At 38.6% G+C, this 26,639-nt stretch overlaps 1 protein-coding gene across 1 annotated transcript; it reads left to right on the forward strand.

Moving 5' to 3' along the window:
- The first annotated feature begins 13,026 nt into the window (after positions 1-13,026).
- On the forward strand, positions 13,027-20,524 carry LOC120624529 (protein tiptop-like). The gene is made up of 2 exons (XM_039891129.1): positions 13,027-13,313; positions 15,282-20,524. Exons 1-2 carry the CDS (start codon positions 13,288-13,290, stop codon positions 18,301-18,303), a joined length of 3,048 nt encoding a protein of 1,015 aa, XP_039747063.1. The 5' UTR covers positions 13,027-13,287; the 3' UTR covers positions 18,304-20,524.
- The last annotated feature ends 6,115 nt before the right edge of the window (positions 20,525-26,639 follow it).

Consider the following 26,639-nt stretch of genomic DNA (forward strand, 5'->3'; position numbering starts at 1 on the left):
TCCACGAGCTGTAAAACCAAAAAAAAAGTGAATCGAGACCGACTTTCGCTCCGATTATGAACTTATGAAGTTATAATGTAAAGAGATTTGTTAGAATCGTAGAGGGGACATTGGCCACATTTTTATTTAAAGATTTTACTAGTGTTTTATTTTACTGCTTATTTACTACGACGGAGCGCACGTTGAACAAGCTCTGCGGATCTGTTTTTTCTTTTAATTTATATGTACCTATCTATATTTTCCCTAATAACTCAATCAGCTTTTAGTTTATTTGATACCGCGCATTGTGAAGTAAATGCTAAAATGCGATAGTTAAACTATGAGTAGTATTAAATCTAGCAGCATAGATATAAATTCGGCACACACTAATGATATCATTTGTATTTTTAAATACCCTCTACCCTCGCTTAAAGAATTTGTTGACGCTTTTGTTTCAATTATTATTGTATGGATGTCGGATGTCAATCTAAAGTAAACATATTAAAATAATGCTGCTTTGAGCGATGATAGACTACTAAATAACTCTACATTTATAGAGCGGCTGCTGAAGGCCGCTAGAAGCCAAATGGTCTTTTTTTAATTAGACTTTGTTTCTTTGTCCTATCTAATTAAAAAAAAAAAAAAAATAGTTATCTCAGAAAACGGCCGAATAAAAAAAAGCAGCTTTTTTTCGTTCTGAAACCGGAGAGCGTTCGAAAATGCGGCGCCACGGTGGCCCGCGAGGTCCGTGGTCCGCTCATTTCACTGCCCAATGGCTCGTGAACCGCGTTTCTGCATGCTAATTGATTAAAACGCACCGTGTCAATCCGCAGCGCACAAAGATGCGCCGCACGGGGCGCCCGGGGCGAGCCGGTGCTGGGCTGAGCCACAATCGAATGAACCGGCCCCGCTCCGATCAAAGGAAGTGCTCACTCGCTTCTGTCTGCCTCTGAGCGCTCTCCAAGTCAAATTTAAATGACGCGTGGCGCTATCGTGATGCTGTTTGAATTATGGCACGCGCTAAGCCAAACTGCCGCGGCTTAGCTAGCGTACAGATAAGAAACGAAAGGTTGTTGAACGAAACGAAAGCTACGTCAAAGAGGTCAAAGAGAGGAGGAAGAGGCTTTACTCCTATTTATAAATTAATAAATATAAACATAAATACAATACAATAAAAACAATATATTAACACATTTAACCAGTCGTTGTTACTACACGATTGATGAATTCCTTAACGACAAGGCTGCTTAGAAGCAGGCCACTCCGCTCTCATCTCTCACAAAACAGAAAAATTCTAAAGATAGTTAAACTATAAAATGATGTTGGAAAAGAGCAATCTGCTGAGTTTCTTGCCGGCTCTTCTCAGTGGAATCTGCCTTCCGAACCGGTGGTAGAGTCACTACAAACAGACTGACTTGACGGTACAAAAGTGCTTATAAACTAGGCCTACTTGAAGAAAATGAATTTTGACTTTTTAAATATACTACGACAATACACACAACGCCATCTAGCGCCAAAGTAAGAGTAGCTTGTGTTATGGGTACTAAAATGACTGTTGAATATTTTAGTTATAATATGCATAAATACTTATAGTGTACATTTAAACACCCAGACACTAAAAAACATTCAAACATTTAAACAACAAACTCGTTACTTATCCATAGTTCGACGATGGAAATAACCTTACTATAATTTGGCATTTTATATATATTCTGCATAGAGCATATGATCCTTTTTTTTATCCTGATTTGCCACTACGATAACTTTATTGGGGCATTAACTTAACTTGATTGAACTGAATTTAACGAAAATGCCTATGCACGGCTGCACAGCTATACTTATCTTGGAGAAATTTAGCATAGATATAGCTTGTATCTTGGAAAGTTCCTATTATCCTGCTTGTTTCTGTAGGATTTATAAAAACCGAAAATAACTTTGAAGATGTCGTGGGCAACAGCTAGTAATATTAGAATGCATTTGGCCCAGCTGTACGCTCGCTGTGCTGTGATTCCGTACGTGCACCAGTCATGTGTCCAACCGTGCCGGGTGAATCGTATTCCGCCATCGGCTAAACCAGTGTAATACGCTTGCACCTAATCAGATGAACGTCTGTGTCCAATTCGAAAACAGTCATCACAATAGCAGCCGCTCAAACCGTTCAAAGGACGGTGAGTGGACGGTTTTTCGGAGGGAAACAATGGATTAATTTCACCAGAATTCACCGTGAAATCGATATAATACTCGATCGCTGGTGATAAGGCTCCGATTGGCGATATGAATGACACCGTTAAAGAAACTCACCGAGTCGCAATAGGAGTTAGGGATCTTGATTGTATCGGACAACGTAAATAGGTCTCGCGATGATAATGCGGCACCTTTCACTCAAGTGTGGACTTTATTCGGTTCATTATACACGTCATTGTTGATTGGATCTGCTGCAGTGAGTTTTGAGTTAGGAATTATACTTTTTCAAAGCAATTAATTAACCTGTGACTGTTCGCACACTGTCTGTGTGCGATTTTCTTCGGGCAAAGCGTGAAATATCTAGAAAAAAAACACACAATCCTTTTGATTATCCGTGGGCTTTTTGACCTAAAACTTCTTTAGGCGCGAAGGGAGTAACTCAGATTTTTTTCTGACGGAAGTGACGCTTACGCGATATTTTAATCGCTTAAAAAAAGCACATAACTTAGCAAAGTTAGAGGTGTATGCTGGGATTCGAACTCGGCCCCTCGAAAGTGGATTCGAAGTACTTCACACCCGCGGAATGTTGCTAGCTCACATAAAATTTTCCCATTTTATGTGAGCTACAGCTTGAACATTAGTAAAATAATTACTGTCAACTTTCACATGAAAAAACAATACTAAAGTAGAGTGGTTTTTGATGCTTCAATATAAGTCGTGTACACGGTTTCTGTATGTTCTTAATTCTGTGGTTTACTGATGCCCTGTTCTCTTTGTCCACAGAAGAAGCAACTAGTCCAGAAGGCGGCGTGAAGGAACGTGGCGAGAGGGAAAGGGGCGCGCGGGGTGGAGGGAGCGGCGGGGGGGAGTCACGCTCCACGTCCCCCGCGTCCCGCGCGTCCCCGCCGCCTGACGAGCGGGACATCGAGCACAGCATACCGGCCACCCTCATCCAGGACCCCAATGCTGAGAGGTACTACCTTGCACTCATCTTATCCTACTTCCTCTGCCTCCAACAAGTTTAGAGTTGAAGGGAAACGTGTAAGAGTTCAGAGAAGAGATATCTGGCTCACTACGCTTTAATATTTAAGGAGGAGGTCCCGGCTTCGATTACCAGCAGGGGCAATTTGGAATTTATAATTTCTGAATTTTCTCTGGTCTGATCTGCTGGGATTCTTTGGCTAGTTACTACCCTACCGACAAAGACGAGCCGCTAAGCGATTTAGATGCGATGTCGCGTAGAAACCGATTAGATGTATGACTATCATACCTACTCCCTAACAGTTTAGCCCGCTACCACCTTAGACTGGTGACATCACTTACCATCAGGTGAGATTGCAGCCAAGGGCTAACTTGTAGTAGAATAAAACACGTCATTTAAGCAAACGCACTTCATCATCGCTATAGTAAATTTAACTATGATATTAAATTCTTAGGTTGGCATTTATGGAAAATCATAGACATTAATCCGAATGTAGGTACCTGCACAGTTAAAGAATATTTATTCATTTCTAATCCCCGATTTCACTAACGCCGGACAAGGCAATGCCTTAGTAAGTAACGTCTAAACGAAGATTTCTAGGCATTGATTTACCTTTCACCAATCGATTTTCACTAGGCAACTCATATAACCTAACTTGTTTATGGTTCTTGCCACAAGCTGTGGTATTTTGTGTTTCTATTATCATATTTTTCAATTTTCGTATGGATTTAAGGTTATTAAGAAAAACCGAACTTATATTTAAGTATCAGCTTACGAGTCCCTTAATCTTTATGACCTGCCGAAACGGTGTCGTAACTTTAGACGGTGCGTAACGTCGTTAGACATCACATAAGAGTTCTTGAAATTTTTCAAATCCAGGAATCACCTAAAAAGGCATCCGATTAAGGCGATGCCTTGGTTTAGTAAAAATAGGTATAAGTAACATAATAAAGCGGTGATAACCTAGTGGTTAGGGCTTCGGCCTGCCTTCCAGGGAACCGCTACTCCAACTTTTTGGGAGTTGTGTGCGTTTTTAATTTTAGCAAATTAAAATATCACTTACTTTAAAGGTGAAATAAAACATCTTGAGGAAACCTGCATGTCTGAGAGTTCTCGATAACGTTCTCAAAAGGCGTGTGAAGTCTACCAATCCGCACTTGGCACGCGTGGTACGGCCTAATAAACTCCATTCATTCTGGGATAAGACTTGTGCCTGTGCCTGTGCCCGGGCCATTAATGGTTTGATTTGATGATTCTAAAGAACAAGCTCAAAACGTGGTGGATAAGAAAGTCTACACGGAAATTATAAAGAAACTATAAATAAATACTACACCAACCAATATAAATATAATTCATAAAAATATTCATCAGTGATCTGATGAATATGTTTATGAATTATATACGACACTGAAAAACATTCATGTTCATCAAACAAACATTTTCCAGTCGTAGGAGATCTCTTATAGAATTCAATTCTATTCAATTGTATTTATTTGCTGATACAGGTAAATAGGTGTTACAGGAAAAAAAAATGCAGATCTTAACTGTACCACGCCAAATTGGCATGCAAATTGTTTTCAGGGTAGTGTTTAAAATTTTAATTTGTTATTACTAGGTAAAATTAAGATATTGGCAATTACAATTAGAAGAAGATTTAAGATAATGTATTATATGTTCATAATCACAATTTATGGGACATAATCCCTATCCCTTCTAATCCCTACTAATATTATAAATGTGAATGTTAGTTTGTTTGTTACGCTTTCACGCAAAAACTACTTAACCGATCCTCACGAAACTTTGTACACATATTTTTGGAAGTGTTAGAAGTAATATAGGATATTTTTTTATTACCGACATTCATTTCGGTTCCTTTGGGAGAGGGGATGAGAGTTTGAAGATTTTACACCATAACTCCGACAAATTATAACCGATTTAAATAATTATTCTTGTAATATAGAGGTTATAATACGAGTACCTATGTGTTTAATTTAAACTTTGTGTAGATCTGATGAATGTGGTTGGAGATAGAGGACAGAACTCCTGAGCGGACAGCAGCAAACCCCTCATTTAAGGCTTAGCGATGCTTAATACTATATTTTTGTAGAACTAGAACTAAATTGAAAGCCACATCAAAAAACCAAAATCAAACGCAGACGAAGTCGCGGGCAATAGCTAGTAATTAATAAATTAGTAAATAAACATTTTCCAATTGTGGGAATCGAACCCACAGGCTTGGATTTAGAAAGCAGGGTCTGCGCCAGTCGGCCGTCAATACGGTTATTACACAAAATAAATCTCACCAATAATAGAAATCCAAGATAAGGCGACGTTTCAACAAAATCACAACGTCCGAGTGCCGCTAGTATCTTCTACAATACATTCATAACACTTCTGACACGAGCGCATTGTCTACTTGATGGTGGTCTCGGCTTCAATCCGTAGTGTCCACTTTAACGATCCCATTGTTTTCGATGATCAGTTGTCAACTGCTGTCCACTGAGATTCAACCAATCACGAAGACCTCAAAACCCATCCCTATTCCCAAGTCCGAAAGCACTCTTTAGTGCGACCCAAGTCTCTTACGTAACCGGCCGACGTGTGAAATGAATGGACCCGCGATAGTGACAGCCAGTAGGTAGTGACACTAAAAATGATCAAGAATTCTTCATTTGACACTCCATCAATATCTGTTTTATGTTTTATAGTTAAACTCAGCGATGCAGCGGACGCAATGGATCGACCCGGCCGTATAATTATCGCAAAGATAAAACTTGGGTGTATTTTTTTTTAAAGCATGATTAATCACACTGCGTTAATGATCTTTTTGCTGTTTTAATCCATGTGCATCTAAGTGCAAACTGATTTAAAGCAATCTACCACAGACAAGCGGAGTATCGAGAACGGTGGCATTTTAACGCTGGTCGACGTCCAATAATCACGCAAGAAACCATTTTCTTTGCGAGTTCAGTTGTGGAACGCTCTTTGGAACGATTGTGTTACCCGCCATTTTATATATATATATTATATGTAACAAATTGGTATTATCATAAATGCGTCGACCAAAACCTATTATTTCCTTTCTGATAAAATGATTATAGTTTGTTTCATCAAGTTTGTTAAAGGCGGGATTGAAGTAGCAATAAGGCCGCCTTTTATATACTGATTCTGTCTTTTTTTTTATTATTCTTCTTCTGTTTTTTTTTAAACTTATAATGTGCAAATAAAGAGTATAAATAAATAAATAAAAGTCTATAACAGTCCACTGCTAGACTGGTCCAAAGGCTTCTCCCAAAGGGAGGGTTTGCCCATAATCATCACGCTGGGCAGACAGGTTGGTGATTACTGTATATGGTAGTAGTAGCACAGAGGACGCTACTACCCGTTCTCCGCCATATTCCCTTAGTCGCCTCGTACGACACCCGCGGGAAGAGAAAGGTTGGTGACAGCTATATTCTGAGTTATTTACGTGGCAAGGGCTCTAGTGACTAGGGCAGCTTCCCTTTATACGGGACCGAGTTCAATCCACGGTGCACACCTTTTTTTTTTTTAATCCACTACTAGCTAGCTAGCCCATGTCTGCAGTTTTACTGGTTGGTAAGTTACGATGCAGTCTAAGATGGTAGCGGGCTAACATCTTAGGGAGTATGGCAGTTATATTTATCCCGTACCCCTAATCGGTATCTACGCGACATCGTACCGGAACGCTCTATCGCTTAGCGTCTTTGTCGGTAGGGTGGTAACTAGCCATAGCCGAAGCCTCGCACCAGACCAGACCAGAGGAAATTCAGAAATTATAAACTTTCAAATTGGCCCTGCCTTGAATCGAACCCTCGACCTCCAAGTTAAAACAAGAAAGCACACCGTTGCGCCCGGGTCGCCAAAACCTCTACTATTTCGGGTTGATCACGTTTCTTTTAATTTAAGCAAATATATGTAATTTACTTTGAAGCAAAAAAAAAATACGTGAGGAAGCCTGCATACCCGAGAGTTCTTCATAACGTTCTCAAAGGTGTATGCCTGTGATGAATTATAATAGTTTTTTTTTTAAATAATTAAATGGTTAAAGTAATTAGTGGCCGAGCAAATTAGGACGGCCGAGTGGCGCAGTGGGCACCGACCCTGCTTTCTGAGTCCAAGGTCGTGGGTTCGATTCCCACAACTGGAAAATGTTTGTGTGATGAACATGAATGTTTTTCAGTGTCTTGGTGTTTATCTGCATATTATAAGTATTTATGTGTATTATATTCATAAAAAAAAATTATTCATCAGCTATCTTGGTAGCCATAACACAAGCTACGCTTACTTTGGGGCTAGATGGCGATGTGTGTATTGTCGTAGTAGTATATATTATTATATATTAGTAGTATATATATATATTAGTATATATATTACCTTATAACGTTGTTGCGGTGCGTTGTACAGCTCAATGAGGGCCAGCGCCTGGGTGGCGGCCGTGACGGACACGACGAACGACGGCACTGAGGAGCAGCACAAGTTGGCGAAGCGACCCTCCGCTAACAGCACTATGCGCTTGCCGTTACCCCAGATTCAAATTCGATCGAAATGTGATCGACCTACAAATTCAAATTCAAATGACGTGGAAGCCTATAAACAGAGAAACACTTCGCACACTGTCCATGAACTTGACGCGTAGATACCAAGTTACTGTTATTACAAAGGCTATCACGACCTTCAGACCGGAGTGAATGCTGCTTGGCGACAGAAATAAGCTGCCACTGTGGTAGAACTTCCCCGCACGAGCTTTGCCATAAAAAGCTCCACTGCCGAAATGATACCTATTTGAGAGCTTAAAACGCTAAGTGTGGTCACGCCCATTAATAATCAGATCCCAGTTTTAAAAAAAGATGTGTTTCAATAATTTAATTTTCCAACAACTTAATTAGGATTACGATATTCCTTTAGAGTAATAAAAACTGGACTTCAGTTCTCAGGTAGGATACTTTTTGCCGTCGCAATGCAGTCGATATGGCCGATTGATACGCGATTATCGATCTTATTGTTGAGGAGTTAAGCGCAATGATTAGGAATGTTAAGTGCAGGTCCCGTATGCCTGTGCCCAGAGCTGCCTGTTCCATCACTGTCAATTAGCTGCAGTGAAGAGACGTCATCAATCATAAACATTCTCTACAGAGCGCCGGAGCATCCATCCTGAGGGTCTATTGTTTAGATTTTCGAGTTTCATATTTCTATTATAATATCTGTCTCGTTTTGGTATGGAATTGATGAAAAAATCTATATTACCAACCAACCTAGGTTATATTGTAATGCAAGTTTCGTCTGCTCTGCTCAAATGAATTGCAGTTGGTAGTCGCGCTACGTTTGCAACTAGACCTTTTGACGACCTCCCTGGCACAGAGGCGTGCTCCTTGAATTTATAATGTCAGAATTTTCCCTGCTCTGATCTAGTGGGAGGGTTACAAAATCAAAGACTTTGTTAGTGGTAGCTAGAGACTGCCGAACGACGGTCAAATGAAAGACGTGTCGCTAAGCCATTTAGCGTTTCGGTTCGATGTCGCGTTGAAACCGATTAGGGGACCCTACTAATGGGTTTACTATAACTGCTATACACATAACAGGTTAGCCCGTTACCATCTTAGACTGCATCATCCCTTGAAGCAGGTCATATTGCAGTCACGTGCTAACTTGTAGTGGAATATAGAACAGATTAAAATAAATAACCATGACAGTAAATCAAGGGTAAAATTAGGGTCAATGGCCCACTTTTTGAAACGGCAGCGTAATTCAAAGCCTAATAAAATTTGCCAGTAATATTTGTACTACCAATAGTTATATCTTATTTAATCTTTCATTTATCATTTACGACTTGGTACTTCCAACTGCACGGCTAGCATGGGCAGGAGACAATAATCTCCCCGGGGAAAGGATAAAAATTATCTTGGCTAAAAATGTATCTTCGTCCCACCGCTTTATCAACTCTCAGAGCATTGGCGCACAAGTGGAAATAATATGCAAATAATATATTATAAAGGGGGTAAACTTCTCGTATTCCATATACCCATGTTCTTAGTTAATTAGGACACGTTAATTATATCCCCTGTCAGGGGACATAATTCTTGCCTCCTGACTGTGCTAGCCCTGCTGGAGGATTTTCCCATAATCACGCTGAGAAGTCGGCTTCTATATTTCTATATTTCTATAACAAAAACTTGCCAAGTGTTCTTACGGCTGTTAAAGATAACTCTACTTTCAAGTACAAATACTCTATAGGTATACTAGGTGTGAAACTTTTTCCTTTTTTTTTTTTTTTAATAAAACTTCAAATACAATATCGTATTTGTTTAAACTCCGCACCTTTATTGCTTCGTAGACATCTGTGCCGGTTTTAAAATTCACGTTGTAACTGCGAAATTATTCATACAGTATCAGGTGTCCCCCATACATACCCGCACCATGCGAAACTATACACTGACAGTGCCTCCGAGATGCTTCGGGGCAGCCCGAAATTACACCATAGCCTATTATTAAATGCAGTAAACCTATACTCATAATTTTTAATTTTTTCAAAAGTTTATTTATTAGCATTTACAAATGTGCAGATTTAATTTTATTTATTTTATTTTATTTATTATTTATGTACCATAAATTGTGATTGTGAACATAAGATACATGAAGTGTACAAAGGAAAGCTTATCTCTATAAGAGATCTCTTCCAGCTACCCTTTTAAATATTATATTTTTTCCAGCTTTAAATATTATATTGAGGTTTTATTTGTAAATCACATCAATCAAAAGTACTTTATTGCACACAAAAACGAAACAAATTTAAAAAGGTAACAGGTAGCATCGCTACAACCATGTGCTTCGATCACCAACCCAGCTCAGCGTGGATTTGCAAACCCTCCCTCTGGGAGAGGCTTCTTGTCCAGCAGTGGACAGTATAGGCTATTGATGAATGAAATTAATGATAGGAAATAATAAATTTTTGGTTCTGTATAGAATACATTTCATTGCTTTAACTGTATACATTTTTTTGTTGTTGTAAGTAGGAATAGTTCCAAGAGTTTGCCACTTTCTGGCGTGCAATTTTCTTATATATTTAGGAGTTTGTTTTACGTTTATTAATATTATCTTAACACTTAAAATTTTAGACTTTAGACTTTATTTAAGAACTGTTAAAAAAATATCTCAGTCTAATTTTTTACCATTTTAAAATGTTTTATACCACAAGCATAAGTACTTTTGCAAATACGTAACATTTCTTTTGGGAAACACATATATTATATTTATATTTCGTACGAATACTATCTTTATATTTTCTGACCAAATATATTCTTTTAGTATGCGTTAGGAAGAATGACGAAAACAAATGACACATAAATACAAGTGATTGTAATAGCAGGGGTAAATGCCAATTAAAAGGTAATATGAAATAGCAAAACACGAATTACTTACCATAAACTATATGATCGAGTAGACTTTTTTAAATTCATATACCGTTTAATTATTTCACTATACTTATCTATTAAAAATAAGAAATTTCATAATTATTGTTATTAATTATTTACACTGTGCCATATTTTAACATTATTTTCCTTGGGAATTCATAATAAACCGTTTATTTATTTCACTATAACTATTTAAAATTATAAATTCCGTATTCTCATAATTGTTATTAATTTTTTACACTGTGCCATATTTTAACATTATTTCACTTGGCATGCGTGACGTGAGAGACAGAGAAAGAAACACTAATGTCACATAAATACGAGTGATTGATTGACCCGCAGTCGGCTAATGCTTATCGGAAGCAATAAACAGCTGGCGTTTGTGAATTTTTCGTAACGTGTTTTTTATAATGACTAGTTATCTTGTTTTTTTTTGTTTACTGCTTATCTAGGTCTCTGTCATTGTTGGTTTTATGTTAATTTTTTGACTTGGTCCGCGTAATTAAATAAAAAAATATATAAAAAAATATAATTTTTTTTTGTGGTCATTATCGTTACTAACCAGTTACCGGCCTAAAATAAGGCACAGGTCTCCTGTCATTACGAAAACGTTAAGATCGGAGTCCACCACGCTAGACTCAGTGCGGATTGGTAGTCATCTCACGCCTTTGCGAACTTTGCTAAAAATTCTCAGGCACGAAGGTATTCCTTCACTGTTAAAGCTAGTGATTTAAAATTGCTTAAAACGAACATAACTCCGTAAATTAAGACCAGGGCTCAAACTCGGTCCCCCAACAAAACGAGCCGATTTTTTACCTACTAGGCTATCACCGCTTTTATACAACGTGTAACAGAATTATAAACATGGACTTACTACTTATGGACTCCACACACCTTTCAGAACATTATGTAGAACTCTCAGGCATGCAGGTTTCCTGACGATGTTTTCCTTCACCGTTGAAGCGATATTTTAACAACTTAATTACATAACTTTTAAAAGTTAGAGGTGCGTGCCGAGATTCGAACTCGGCCCCCCGAAAGTGAAGTCGAGCTCCTACCCAGTGCGCTATCCCGACGGCTTGGCTATGAGATCCGCTGTAAAAAAAGGCTCACAGGTTGATTTAATGACATAATAGGGTATCTCAACGGCCGAAAGAATTTAAAGAATACGGTAATTTTAAATTTTTATCGGAATTTGAAAATTAAGCAAGAAATTACTATGGTACTGCTAATACTATCTACTCATTAAAACGTTATGGAAAAAGAAAAAACTGAAATAGGCAAGAATATGTCCCCGCATACCCAAAGGTACGGCCGCCCTAGGTGTACAGGCAAAATGATGATTGCATAAGGCAATTGTTGTTTTCCGAAAAGTTGTTTACGCCTGTTATCAACAAATTAAAGTTTATAAATCAATAAAGTTAACGATTTCATGACAAATATCTTGGTAATTAGTATTTCCTTGGTAGATGACATTTTGTTGATAGTGATACTAAGTCGCTTGTCGGTAGGGCTTTAGAAGTAGTCACAGATTATCACTCTTAAACATTATTAGAGTGATCATAAATTAACACTTATAAAGCTATTGATTTTACATAGTGCCTCAAACACATTGTACCTAACCACACGGCGATATAATTTGTGCCTATGCTGTGGGGGTACCTATAAGATATGGAATTCGTGGCCATCAATCGGACATCAAAATCAGTCTAAAATTGACGGAGAAATCGGTTACCGGACCTAAATAAAAATACCTACTGTCGACCCAACCAAATGGGCTCAAAATATTGAGGGATAACGTCTTTTGTATTTTATAATTTTTAATAAAAACTTAAATCGTATGGTATTTTTCATTAGTAAGAATAGATAGAACTCTCCTACATTAGTTTTGGCAAGCCATCTGCTATAAAGTTATATTTAAAGTGCTTTGTTTTCTCTCAATGTGATATAAATAATAAAATAAAAAGCCATTTATTTCGCATCACAATTATATATTTTTTAATTTACATTGATTTAAGGTTGGATTATGGTATTTCTAATGTCCAGTTATAAGGCATGTCCATGCATTTAAATAGCACCAAATTGAAATTTAAGTTTTTCATATCATATTTCAATAATAATCACTGTAGTAACCAAAAGCATTATAGGTGTAACAATTGCAGCATTTAGTTAATCGAATTACGGCACAGATATAGATACCGATTGGTCATCGCGAGTTGTCTAGGTGCCACGGGTGTCACAGTGAGTCAGCTACGAAGGAGCTCCGCTGTCGGCGGCTGTCATCGAAACGATCGCCCGTCATTGCACGTCCACCTCGCGCATAGCACGCACGCTTGCATTACGCAGCGAACCACCCCTCGAAGAGGTGTACGTATACCTATCTCTGTTCTCCGCGCTGATTCGCTGGTTCAACGAGACGCTGTCTCGCTCTAGTGAGGGGCGTGCGGGGAGGGGGCGCTGCAGGCGGGTCGTAAATCACGCGGCGTCTCATTCCACGCGGGACCGCCGCTGCCGCCGCAGGCACCGCGCACTTCCCTCTCGACCGCCGGCTAAACGGCGTGTCTTTCGCGACGTGTTTACATTCATATCCACTGTTGGGAAGTTCATTCTGTCTTGTAAAAAGTGATTTTGACTCAAGTGTTGTTTGATTGATGGATCTGAGAACGTTTCGACATAGACAGTTTATACCAAACTGAAAAGATTTCGTCCAAAATGATCGTCGAGCCCGACCACGTGAGGTAGGATTTCTTTGTACAAGTGTTTTCATTGTTTTTAGAATTATATTAATTTTATTGTGCTCATATGAAACTGGTTTCCGTAACGATACTTTTTTTGCGTGACATTTCAATAACAATAATTTGTTTGAGAGAGAATTTAGACTTCAGTTTTTTTTTTGTAAACTTTTTTCATTGTTTTCCTTTTTGTATTTTGATAAATTTTCATTCTTTTTATATTTCTTGTCACGGTAATCCTAATAAAATTGGCCTAGATAAAGAACTTTGTTTGTTACTTTTATTTGAATTCAGACCATATTTGTTTTAATTAATGTCCATGACGTTAAGATACAAATATCTAAGTACCTAACTTTTACTATTTTATTTACACTACATCTGGATTGAGTTTGCATTACTCTATAAGTTTGATTTAGTCAAAGTAGTTTCACTGGACAACATTTATTTCTATTGCTTAGATAGTGCCTACATAGCCGTATTATAATCAGTGTCTATAAATTTTATCGATTAGACACATTGATATCCGATAAGTGGTCCCTCAGCGTTACAAAGACTTGTTTATCAAAGAATTATCTTCGATCCTTGAATTCTTAATTGTCATACCTAAATAAGTATTGTTTTTTTTGACAATTTATCGACTGCTTCGTAGGATCGTTGAAAGATTTATGTTTACGGAACGTGTATTGATTGATATATTATTGAGGTTTTAATTTAAAATTAATCAGTCATTTTAAGGTCGGCTACGTCGAATATTATTTTGACTCACTAATTTTATTTGCACTAGTACCTAAACGAAATAGAAAAAAATTTTTTGAAAATTTTAGCACGTCTTTTTTTGTCAACTGAAGTGTCTCTAATTTGGTATTTTATATCAATAATAAAAACAAATGAGGATTCACTTTAAAAATCCTCATAACAACCTATAATTTGCATTTAAATGTATTGTATTATTCATTTTTGTCAATCTCCTTCGAATAAATAACAAAGAATTATTGCTAATGCTACTATTACTATTCAGATATATGGCAAAAGATAGTAAATTTTCGGACTTTTATTGGTTTTAAAATTACTAGTAACCAGTTTCAAAGTGCAAAGGTGAACTGCGATATTTTAAGATTTATTCACCATTTATTCATTCATTAGGTTTCTAAAAGAAAATCAGATGAATTTGCCGAATCTATGGTAACCAATAAAATGGTTTTATTTTTTCTAATGAGTTTTAACTATTAATTCGTCAAAAAAAATTGGGATATACCTACTTCAACATAAGAATAGGAAAATAAAAGCAAAATAACACCATTATGGTGATGAAAAATGACTTTATAACTATATCAATGCGTTTTAACACTTAGCACTTAATAAATAGAGGTTAATGCTTTTTCTTATTCATTAAACTCTACAAAAGTGGCTCTTCAAACTCTTGGAAATTAACGGCGTTAATACCTTCTTGGGTTTTTTTTTTATTTTTCACATGCAGTGTGCATTACTGGGCCACCCCCTCGGTCCATAAATCTTAATTACCCATATGACGCACAGGCACATGTTACTGCGCACGAAACTCAGTATGAAACGCCTACTATTCACGAGCTGCTTTTATAGGAAACAATATTTTACATTTGATATGGCGTCCATTTCGTCACAAAAAATTAGGGCACCGACCGTTGCGTTCAATATTTATAAAACTATACCTACTGAACAGTTCCATCTAAAGTTACTCTGTGTGGAGTGTGGCATTTATTCTTCAACTGCACTGAGTAACTGCTGTTGTACGAGGCGCTGCACTTTAGACGAAATGCAATATATAGTCCCAGTCTCCATTGTTGGCTTTTACTGACATCGTAACTTACTAGGTGGCCCACAGCTCAAGAGTGCTTGGGCAAAGAAACTTGAAATACTTTATGTGACAAATTGTTGTGGGGTTAAAATGTTTCGTAAAGTGTCTGGATATTTATATGTTGTTATGTTTGTCCACAGGGAGAGTCCAAGATGTTTGTCACGGGAGTCGTCGGGCGCGCCACGATGTCCCTCCAACGACTCCGTGTATTCGGGTCGGAGCGCGCCGAGTCTGCCTTTGCCAGCTGCGTTATCAGCGGCATTGCCGGCCGGCCTGCCCGCGGCCCTCTTACCCCCCCACTCCGCTGCTGTGGCGGCCTATCTCGGCGCAGCAGCCGCAGCGGCCCAGCAAAGACTCCTTATGTCCTGCCAAGAAGACTTGACGGACTCGGAACGCGGAGACGCCGTATTAGACTTTAGCACAAAACGCAGTGAATCCCCAATCGACGATGACGATGATGACGCCGTCAACCTTAGCAAGAATGAAAACGGCCCCTTAGATTTATCAGTAGGGACCAGGAAAAGAGGACCAGAAAATTCTCCGTCACCCGTTCCGTCGAGAAAAAGTTCTCGAACGGCTGACTTTAAACAGCTTTCTTCTCCATGGTCCACCCCAGTTGCTCCACACCTACCTTACTTCGCAGCTGCTGTTGCCGCTGCGAGCTTGTCACCTAAAGGTGGCGTTCCATCTGACTGGAATGGAAAATTGAAACATGGAACACCAACACCAAATGATGCAACTAAAGCATTGGAAAAAATGAGTGAATTAAGCAGGCTAGGTGGGGAAGAGCTATTTAGATCTGTTCAGAGTGCAGCTTTAGGTGCTGGATTAACACCTAATGCAGCTGCTCGCCACTCCGCTTGGCAATCACACTGGTTAAATAAAGGAGCTGACCAAACTAAGGATGTTTTGAAATGTGTTTGGTGCAAGAAAAGCTTTAACTCGCTTGCCGATTTAACAGTTCATATGAAAGAAGCCAAGCACTGTGGCGTGAACGTGCCAGTACCTTCATCGGGTGGTGCACCGATGCCTTCTTCACTTTTACCGCCTTCCAGTTCACCTTCAACACCATCTTATAACTCCTCCTCATCGAGCGGATCATCCAAACCGAATCACAATGATCTTAATATGCTTATTAAGGAAAATATGCCAATACCTAGAAAACTAGTCCGTGGTCAAGATGTATGGTTAGGAAAAGGCGCTGAACAAACTAGACAAATTCTGAAATGCATGTGGTGCGCCGAGAGTTTCCGCTCCTTAGCTGAGATGACTAGCCATATGCAACGTACCCAGCATTACACTAATATTATATCACAGGAGCAGATCATTTCTTGGAAGTCTTCAGATGAAGCCAAGGGATCTAACTCAAGCACACCCGGTACGAATAATGCAGTTCCTCCGACAACAGGAACAAGTAGTCACGTTAGTGCTGTTTTAACTTGTAAAGTCTGTGACCAAGCGTTTAGTTCCTTAAAAGAATTAAGTAATCATATGGTTAAGAACTCCCATTATAAAGAGCATATTATGCGTTCAATAACTGAAAGCGGTGGTAGAAGACGACAAACTCGCGAAAAAAGAAAGAAATCTTTACCTGTAAGGAAACTTCTTGAACTTGAGAGAGCCCAGCACGAGTTTAAGAATGGCGAGGGTAACGGTGTTCCTATGGGAAAACCAATTAGGGATTTTGGCTCCGGAAGCCGCATTACTTGTGAGAAATGTGGCGATAAAATTGAGACTGCTGTATTTGTAGAACACATTCGACAATGCATAGGCGCGCCCATGTCGAATAGCCAAAGGAACTTTCTAAAAAGTGCTCTTCTTTCGAATAATATTATTCCACCTGATGTTCCCGGCCACATTACACCCACTAGTCGCGATGGACGTAAAAGCATCAATGATGAAATTCCCTCCCCGGGTTCAACACATCACCGTTCTCCATCTTCCGTTAACGATTCTTCTCCTAGTTCCAAAGATCATAATGTCAGCAATGACAAAAGTTCGTCACCATCCGTACTCAATGCAATAGAACAATTAATAGAAAAAAGTTTTGACACTCGCTCGCGGCATTCAGTTCCTGGTATGCCTGGTGGGGCTTCTCATGCTCCCATCGGTTCTAGTATTCTGAAAAGATTAGGTATAGACGAGAGCGTAGACTACACTAAACCACTGGTAGATGCACAGACTATGAGCATGTTAAGAAGTTATCACCACCAGCAAGGATACGGTCGCCGAGAACGTAGTGGTAGCGAATCTAGTTCTATGTCAGAGAGGGGTGGCAGTAGGGTAGAATCACTTACGCCCGACCGAAAATTGGACTCTTATCATATGACCCCCCGTACAACCCCGGACACCCGTGGTTCTCAAACTCCCGCGTCCGAAGATCGAACTGCAGAGGTTAGGATAAAGAAGGAAATTACTGATGAAGAAGAAAGAGAAACGTGCGTAGACTTGAGTAGTCAGCCAGTTAGAGTTAAAACTGAAGTTGATGATGACGAGGAACAAGCTAGGCCAAACAGTACGACTGAAGAAGACGTAAAGCCAACCGTCCCTAAACGTGAAAGCGAGGGACCGAGCCCCGTCCCTAGTCCACGTAGCCCGGCAAGCGATCGCTCCGCGCCCACTCCCGGTGCTGATAGGAAGCCTGCTTCTAGTTTGGGAGCATTGTCTTCCATGTTCGATAGTCTTGCTGGTGGCGGATCTTCCAATGAGCCAAGTTCATCCCGTCGTGGAGGCAGCCATCCTCTGGCAGCTTTGCAAAAACTTTGCGATAAAACAGACACTAATTCGTCGCGCGCGCCGCCCCCTGCCCCTTCTCCTGCAGGCCCCCCGAGTATTTTAACTTTTAGTTGGGCTTGCAACGACGCTGTAGTCACAGATTCGATAATGAAGTGTGCTTTATGCGACACTCCATTTATTTCAAAGGGTGCGTACCGACATCATCTTTCTAAGATGCATTTTGTTAAAGACGGCGCTTTGCCGGAACCCGTGCCAGTCAAGGCTCCCCCGCCTGCCGCCTCTCCAGGCGCTCACAAAAGCGGCGGATCTAATGCTGCTTCGCCACAAGATCCACGCAGCCCATCTCAATCCTTCGATGAAAGCCCCCACTCCAAGTTCCTCAAGTACACGGAACTAGCGAAGCAGCTATCCAGCAAGTACGTGTAGAGTGCGCGAGGGTCGGCCGGGCCATCAGTTGTGATGATACCATATCCTGCTACGTTGAACCTTTTTAGGGTTGTTAGGTCGCGACGCGACGTTAAGTATTTCGAAACTCTTTGCCAATTTAATTATTTAGGTAATCGTTAGAGTTCACCGCATAGTTCGGTTAGTGTAATTAACGACTAGCGACATAAGTATACGCCAAACGTCTTACGTTCGTTTAGATAATAAGAGAATATTTTCAAAATATTGCCTTTAGGAGAAGACGGACGTCGCGCGGCCGTCACGTCGGTCGCGGCTGTCTTCCACACTATGTTAATTCCATTTCGATAATTGTAAATATTATAAGTCGCATTAAGTCTTAAAAGTTCGATTCGATCTCTTGTAAATGTATATTTTTTGCTAATAATCCAAAACGAGAAAGATCGTTTGTAATGTGGTCGCTCGCAGGCGCGTGCGACGACTCGCGCGACGAATTGGCGCCGTCGCGTCGTGTAGGTCTGTCAGTATTTAATGAAAATTCGTTGCAATATTATCATCTTTGTGTTACTTAATTTTTTATGTAAATCAGAGTTAGGGTTAGCATTGTTCTTAGTTTACTTTATGTATATTTTGAAGCTTCTTTTCGTTTCGTGAAGTGTTGAGATCCGTCGATGCCCGCAATCTCGGAGATCAAATCTCAAGCAGTCGGTACGTGTACATACGACGCAGTTGATCATAGCATGCAATATTAAAATCTCCTTAGTGTAAATTTCGCTCTAGATACGCTCTCCTCGTGAGATTGCTATTTATTATTTAGTGTTAAGTATAACGTAAGCGACTCTACTGTGAAAAAATGTATACCATTGTACCAGCGCATTCGTGGGTTGTCCAAATCAACCGTATTGTATTTAAAAAAGTGATAAATTATACATTTTTTTTCTTTAAAAGGACGACTACATTAGTATACGTTTAGGACACTCTGTAACGAGGTCTCTTCCAGTAACAACAGATATACGATGATGTATATACGGTAATTGTGAGTAAATAGCTCTTTTATATATTATAAAAAATATTGTAAACTGTTTAATGTAAGTTTCAAACGATATCAATGTAACGGCATAATGTGATTTCCTCTCTCGAAGCATCGCTGTGGAATGATTTCTGATGCAGTGACGAATAAAGTAGAAAGATGTTTTGCTTATTTTGATTACTTAGAGTTGTTACTGAACTTCCTATAAATCACAGCGATGCTTCGAGGGTTACCAATCTTAAGGGCCTGGTTCACAAAGTCCAACGGTATAAAACAGTGACACCGATTGGAAGCAACTAAATTTATAATTTCGATACAAATGCATACTTGTAGTAGATAATAATATACAAATGCAAAGTTGTAGTTATAGGCTGGTTACTTGAAATTTTGAGGAAATACTTTTAGAAAAGTTTCCCCGAAAGAAGATTAGAAAAATATATCCCAAAAACGTGAAACTGGGGGTGAAACAATGCATATAGGTCCTCTAATATAAAATCTATCACAATAAAACTGTCTAGATGACTTTACACTCACTATAACTTGTCCCCTATATTATATATATGGGACAAGACCATACATATAGAATCAAAAATTGAGATTTGATATATGTCCTAAACCACGTGGTGTCATGATACATACGATTTGATTTAACTTAACTTTGACTTAAACGTTACAGGTAATAATAGCACTTCATTAAATAGGCATGTTCCCAAATTTACTGCAAGTCAATTTTAGCTAGCCTACAGCCTGAGCATAGATATAAATGTTCTTAACATTTATATGCTCATTAATTTATTGATATTATATATGACAAAGATTTCATTTGTATCTTTAAATCTATTAGTTTCATGCCAGTTGGTATAAGCTCTATTCTGTTCAGAGATCTTAGTGCAGCCGTGTGTCTAATATTATTTAAGTCACTTTTCACACGGTAAAGTTTACTAATTAAGGTGAAGGCAATAAAAAGTTTTTCACGAACGACGATTCCGATGGACTTTGTGAACTGGGCTCTAAACACTGAAGATTTTAACGAAAATCGTAAACTATCATTTTAACGATAATAATTAAAAAAAAAAACATACGAAAATATAATGTATACGCTAGCTCTGATGAGGGAATTTTGCTCATACTTTAAAAATGAAAAATGGTGTTGAATATTGATTTTACCAAATTTAATAATCTTATTTAATATTTTATGTTGTATTTCAAAATGCAATTAAAAGCTCAAAGAAATATATATGTTAAATACTACACAGGTATTTTATTTTACCTACACTATAATTTAATAATTAAGAATGAAAGAAGTAGAACCTAAGCCACATAGTATTAGATATAGTGGAGAGGAGTTAAAGCCGTAGTCCACCACGCTGGCCCAGTGCGGCTTGGTGGACTCCACACATTTATTTGAACATTATGTTGAACTCTCAGGCATGCAGGTTTCCTCACGATGTTTTCCTTCAAAGTTGAAGCAAGTGATATTTTAATTACTTCAAACGCACACAACCTAGAAAATGCGCTATCACCTCATATCTTATTCGATATTGTTTTAATGACCCCTCTGGTGTAATGCAGTGTTCCTGGTTCGACTCTCGACAGGTGCAATTTGTGAATTTTTAATAAATAACTAAGCATACGGCCCACCGGATGGTAAGTGGGAAACCCTTGCCTATAAACAGAGCAACTTTGCATGTAAGGAACAAGTTTTAGTAAGTGCCATCAACCTGTGACTGTGTTAAGCCTATATGCCGGTAATCGCACCGGAACACAGCTATTTATTATTTTATTATTTAAATCTGCACTATAAAGTTAGGGAAATAAAAGAAGAATAGAAAAACAAAGACGGCAGTAGAATACAAAAGGCTGCCTTATCGCTTAGTAGCGACCCTCTGCTAGGCAACCTTAGGATAAGGACAATATGAGCGAGAGCCGACAGGTGCTGTAAAATTATTATAAGCAACATTCAAATAAGCTAAATACAAATACATAAACAATGTGGCACAAATAAGAAAAATATTAAATAAATAAATATACTAAGACAATACACACATCGCCATCTAGCCCCAAAGTAAGCGTAGCTTCTGTTATGGATACTAAGACGACTGTAAATATTTTTTAATAATATACATTATACATAAATACTTATAATTTACAGATAAACACCCAGTCACTGAAAATCATTCGTGTTCATCACATAAACATTTTCCAGTTGTGGGAATCGAACCCACAGCCTCGGACGCATAAAGCAGGGTCGCTGCCCACTGCGCCAGTCGGCCGTCAATAAATAATAAACATCTTAAGAATAAAATATAACAGTTAGAGACATGCGTGGCGCATTTTCACTGTGTTTCGAAACAATGCACTGTATGCAATAATGGGTGAATGAGGGTTCTGTATATTCTCAATTCTGTGGACAGTCCTTCCTAAGACGTGCTCTGTCATGAAAAGTTACTTTTATATATATACAAATCGAAGTATTTGATTTTTAGATGGTGCAGACAGTGGCGTATGCAGATGATATAAAATGAAGAAAACCTCCAGTACGAGTTATAAAATACTTAAGGTTAGGCATTGTAAGAGTTATAAAAAAGTTCTACCTTTAAGTTTTTATAACTCTTACTGGAGATTTTCTTAATTTTATATCATCTGCATACCCTGTGCATACCCTCTATGCACGCCACTGGGTGCAGAACCCCTTGTAGGTCCGACTAACACGTAAGTGTTTTTATCAATAAAATTATCAAACCCACCGCCTAGTTGTTAACTGCGATGAATATTGTAATATTTAGCTTCAGGAGCAGTGTCAATCAACCCCTAAATACAAACTAAAATATTGTCGCGACAGGTATGAAAACACACGGGCGCTTTATCACCCATCACTATTTTCTGCACCTCAATTCTTACCATTCTCCGCTCATTATTTAATAATTTATTAGAGCTTTGAATCTCCGTGCTATTTTATGCGGGTTATGATATCGCAAAAACTGAAATCAACGACTTAGAGTGCTCTCCGAGGGACTTCTTAGCACCTCTGTCCCGGTTTTAAGCGATTATGTGTTCCAAGATGATTGCGAGCTAACTTTTTAAGGATAAGGCATATTAAACCACCTCTTGGCATAAAACGGAACGCAAAATTTTTTGGTGGCACGTTCCTGTCAGATGTCTGGTCAACTAGCCACGACCGAAGCCAGGTCAGACCAGAGATAATTAATAATAAATTCCTAAATTGTCCCGGCCAGGGATAGAACCCGGCATCTCTCTTATAAGACACAGCGCTAACAACTGCGCCAGAGAGGTCGTCAAAGGGAGGCAGGTCTAGAGAATAAATAGTGAACTAGTCAAATGGAGGTAGTTTTACAATAGAGAACTATTTTTTAAACTGCCGACCAATGCCAAATAGATAACTAACTGCAGTAACATATTATAGTAGGTACATTGATACTAATGCTTATGCTCAGATCAAACATCTAGCTCTGGCCGTGGTTATGCCCGCGAGAAGCTATTAATACCAACTTTTACATGAAAATCTTTCTCAATGATTTAATTACAGAATCTAAAAAAGCTCCTGTTTTCGGACATTAGGTAAAACTTTTTCGCCATTTCTTCGCAAGATAAAGTCATTGTATTGCTCCATTGCTGCGTGAATAATAATAATACCTACTACTACGACAATATACACATCGCAATCTAGCCCTAAAGTAAGCGTTAGCTTGTGTTATGGGTAATAAGATGACTGATGAATAATATAGATACATAAATACTAATAATATAAATATAAACACCCAGACACTGAAAAACATTCAAGTTCATGGCACAAATATTTTCCACTTGTGGGAATCGAACCCGCGGCCTTGGACGCAGTAAGCAGGGTCGCTACCGAATGCGCCAATCGGCCGTCCAATCGAATGTATAACATACAAACAAAGAAACTTTCACTCTTAATATGGTGATAGTTACCAAACGAATTATCTGAACGGGCGATATTTGGTATCGTGTTTTCCCATTCCAGGAAGCACCCTCGCCGCCGCAACCCTTCCGCCTGTCTGTCACTGTACATCTATTAATGGCCGCTAATTAAAATGACGTTTTGTTTTATATCATCAAATTAATGAATACCGCAACCCTCGGGGAGAAGTGATGGGACGAGTATACTGGACTTGACGAAATAGTCGAATTCTACAATCTATAGGGTTACTTCAATTATCACATCAATCCATCACCGGCCCACTACAGGGCACGGGCCTCCTCCCACAATGAAGGGGACAGAAAGGGTTAAGGCCGCAGTCCACCACGCAGTGCGGATTGGTGGACTCCACACACCTTTAAGATTATTATAGAGAACTCTCAGGCATGCAGGTTTCCCCACGATGTTTTCCGTCACCGTTAAAGCAAGCGATATTTGTTTAAAACGCACATAACTTCGAAAAGTTATAGGTTGGCGAGGCTGGGATCCGAACTCGGCCCCCCGAAAGTGAAATCGAAGTCCTACCCTCTGAGCTATCACCGCTTGACTAGTTAAATTAGCCACGCGTCAAGATTCTGTTAAGAGGATAGAAGACAAAAAAAAAACAAACCCGTTCTACATTAACACAGCAATATTTAAATTATTATTTGGGGCAAACTTCAATTATTTTGAATGCATTTAGAAATGTGGAAGCGGTTTATCGAATATTTTTTCTGCTGGATAACGCAACGAACGCAATTAAATGATACTACTGCCGCACCGTGCCGCTTACACTTAATATAGGATTCTTCTTATTTGTAATTATTTTGTTTATTATTCTTACTAATTAATTGTAGACATTGAACACTGGGTCACTGTTGCACAACAGAAAGAAAAATCATATTTTTCTACTCTTCATTGAAGGTTAGGATAGCACTTACCAATTATTCAGTCTGCAATCTAAAGATTTTGGATTAGACCAGAAATAATTCAGAAATAATAAATTTCCAAATCTCACGTGCACAGGAATCGACCCAGGGACCTAAAGCTACAACCATAGCGATCAGCACGCCAGGGAGGTAAACAAAATATTATAACTAGTCGCTTATCGTAGTCGAGTCAAAAGTCGAGATGTTACATCACTAAAGGGATACGTCAATTTATGCGAAGGTCCGCGATGGATAGTTTGATTTATTCCGCAATTTATCATCTTTATAGAATTGAGTGAAATTATTGTTTTACGTTTTCCATTTAATTATAGTTTGCACCTCTCTAGTTAATTGATTTATGGTCAAGGGACTGATGGACTCCCTTTAATTGTAAGGAGGTTTTATTTTAAGTTAAGTAATCGCAATATTGCTTTGCGGTTATAGCCCAGTGGGTGGGATTCAACTTCACTTTCGTGGGGGGCGAGTTCGAATCCCAGCACGCACCTCTAACTTTTTTAAGTTATTTGCGTTTAAAGCAATTAATATATCACTTGCTTCAACGGTCCTAAATATGAAAACCTGGATAGCAGCTTCATTTTTGTGCCTTTTGGAGTAGAGACTTTGACCGTGACCGTGACCGTGGGGTCCGGAGGCAAGAGCTCTTTTCAAAGAATTATCGAAAAGAGTTATCAAGTCTACCGGTGTTCCTAGAGCGGGCAGTTACCTTGGCCAACGAATTAGTTTGGCCATCCAAAGGGGCAATGCTGCCAGCATCTTAGGAACTGTGCCTCGCTGTGGTGGTTTCGAGGACGTTTTAGATTTTATTTAGTTTTAAATAGTTTATTTTAGGTTATATTTATAAAACCATTATTCTAAACAGTTGAGACAAATTGTTAGCCATAAAACTCTATAAATCGGACCATAAGGTGAAAATCTAACCCGTCAATTTCAGCGGTACAAAAGAGTCCACTGTTCTCTGAGTGATCGGTCTCTTTGACCCCTCGTTGAGTAAATAGCCAGATTTGGTACAATAAATGATTTACTTTGAGGTCGCGGTAATAAGTGGATTGATGTTCATCGGCGGCCCGTCATTTGTCTTGGCGGGTTAACTGGGGCAGATGGTTTTTTGTTTGAGGGAAGCTGGCTTTAGTGATTCCTTGTGATTTGTGATCTGATTGAGTGATATACTTCGATCGATTAATTCATTGATCAATTGTGGAACATGTAATAATTAGGTAGTGTTTATGCTTTAGCGATTTTGCATCGGTGTTATTCGATCGATCGATCGGTCGATTGGCGTAGTGAGCAGCGATCCTGCGTTCTAAGTCAGGGATGTAGGTTCGATTCTTACTGCTGGAAAATATTTGTGTGATGGACATGTTTTTTTTTATCAGTTTCTGAGTGTTTGAATGAATGAATGAATGAATATACTTTAATTGCACACCACAAAAAGTACATAGAACAAAAAGAAAAGTATAACAAAACAACGTATACAATTTGGCCTTATCGCTACATAGAGATTTCTTCCAGGCAACCAATTGCGAAGATAAAAAAGTTATAGGTAAAGTTACAGAAAAAAGTTAGGTGGTGCATATATACATATACCCATAAAATATTATAGTGTTTATTTATTTATTATAAGTATTTATGTATATTATTCACAAAAATATTCATCAGTCATCTTAGTACCCATAACACAAGCTACGCTTACTTTGGGGCTAGATGGCGACGTGTGCGTTGTCGTAGTATATTAATTATTATAAATTATTTATTTAGCTATTTAAATTTTGTATGCATACATTTTTGTATTTATGTATACATTACAAAACTTTCGGCACTATCCCGTTCTCTTGCTATAAGTTCTGTCTACAAACTATACGTGCAATAAAGAGTTTCTTCTTCTTGTTCTTATTCTTAAAAATAGTTTTTGTAAATCCGCTTCTTTGGTTGCTATATTACACGTTTCAAGTTGTAAACCATCCCCATCTCGGCTCTTTACTTTGCACCCCTGCACTTTCGCACCCCCGCACCTGTCTGCCGCCATAACTCACGAACGAAAGGCCCCGAGCGCCATCTGTTGGTCAGGATTGATGATGGATATCCTTGATGTTTACCGTTGGCTCCAATATTGGTTCAATTCGGTCCAATAACACAAATACTGGTTTTACGAAACTTGTTTTATTTTTAAGTCTATTTTAAGCTTTGTTAAATTAGTCTACCATGAATTGATGTGGGTTGGCTAGCTTTATATGTATATTGAACGCTAAATAATAATATAATACTTATCAGGCTGTTAGTAATCGATAGCTTAACTTGGGTTACGAGGCTAGGAAAAAAGCATAACGGCAAAAGTCTAAGTTCAGCCGAAAAAGGCAATTAACTAAAATATAACACCATAGCAGACATACACACATCCAGATTAGATGTTAGATTTTCGATACATTCGATAAAAAATCATTTT

The sequence above is a fragment of the Pararge aegeria genome, chromosome 6 (genome assembly GCF_905163445.1).
Source record: "Pararge aegeria chromosome 6, ilParAegt1.1, whole genome shotgun sequence".
Classification (NCBI taxonomy): Eukaryota; Metazoa; Arthropoda; class Insecta; order Lepidoptera; family Nymphalidae; genus Pararge; species Pararge aegeria.

Coding starts and splice junctions, on each gene's coding strand:
- LOC120624529 (XM_039891129.1), top strand. CDS start 13,288: ATGATCGTCGAGCCCGACCACGTGAG. Junction 13,314..15,281: donor GTCGAGCCCGACCACGTGAG/GTAGGATTTCTT, acceptor GTTTGTCCACAG/GGAGAGTCCAAGATGTTTGT.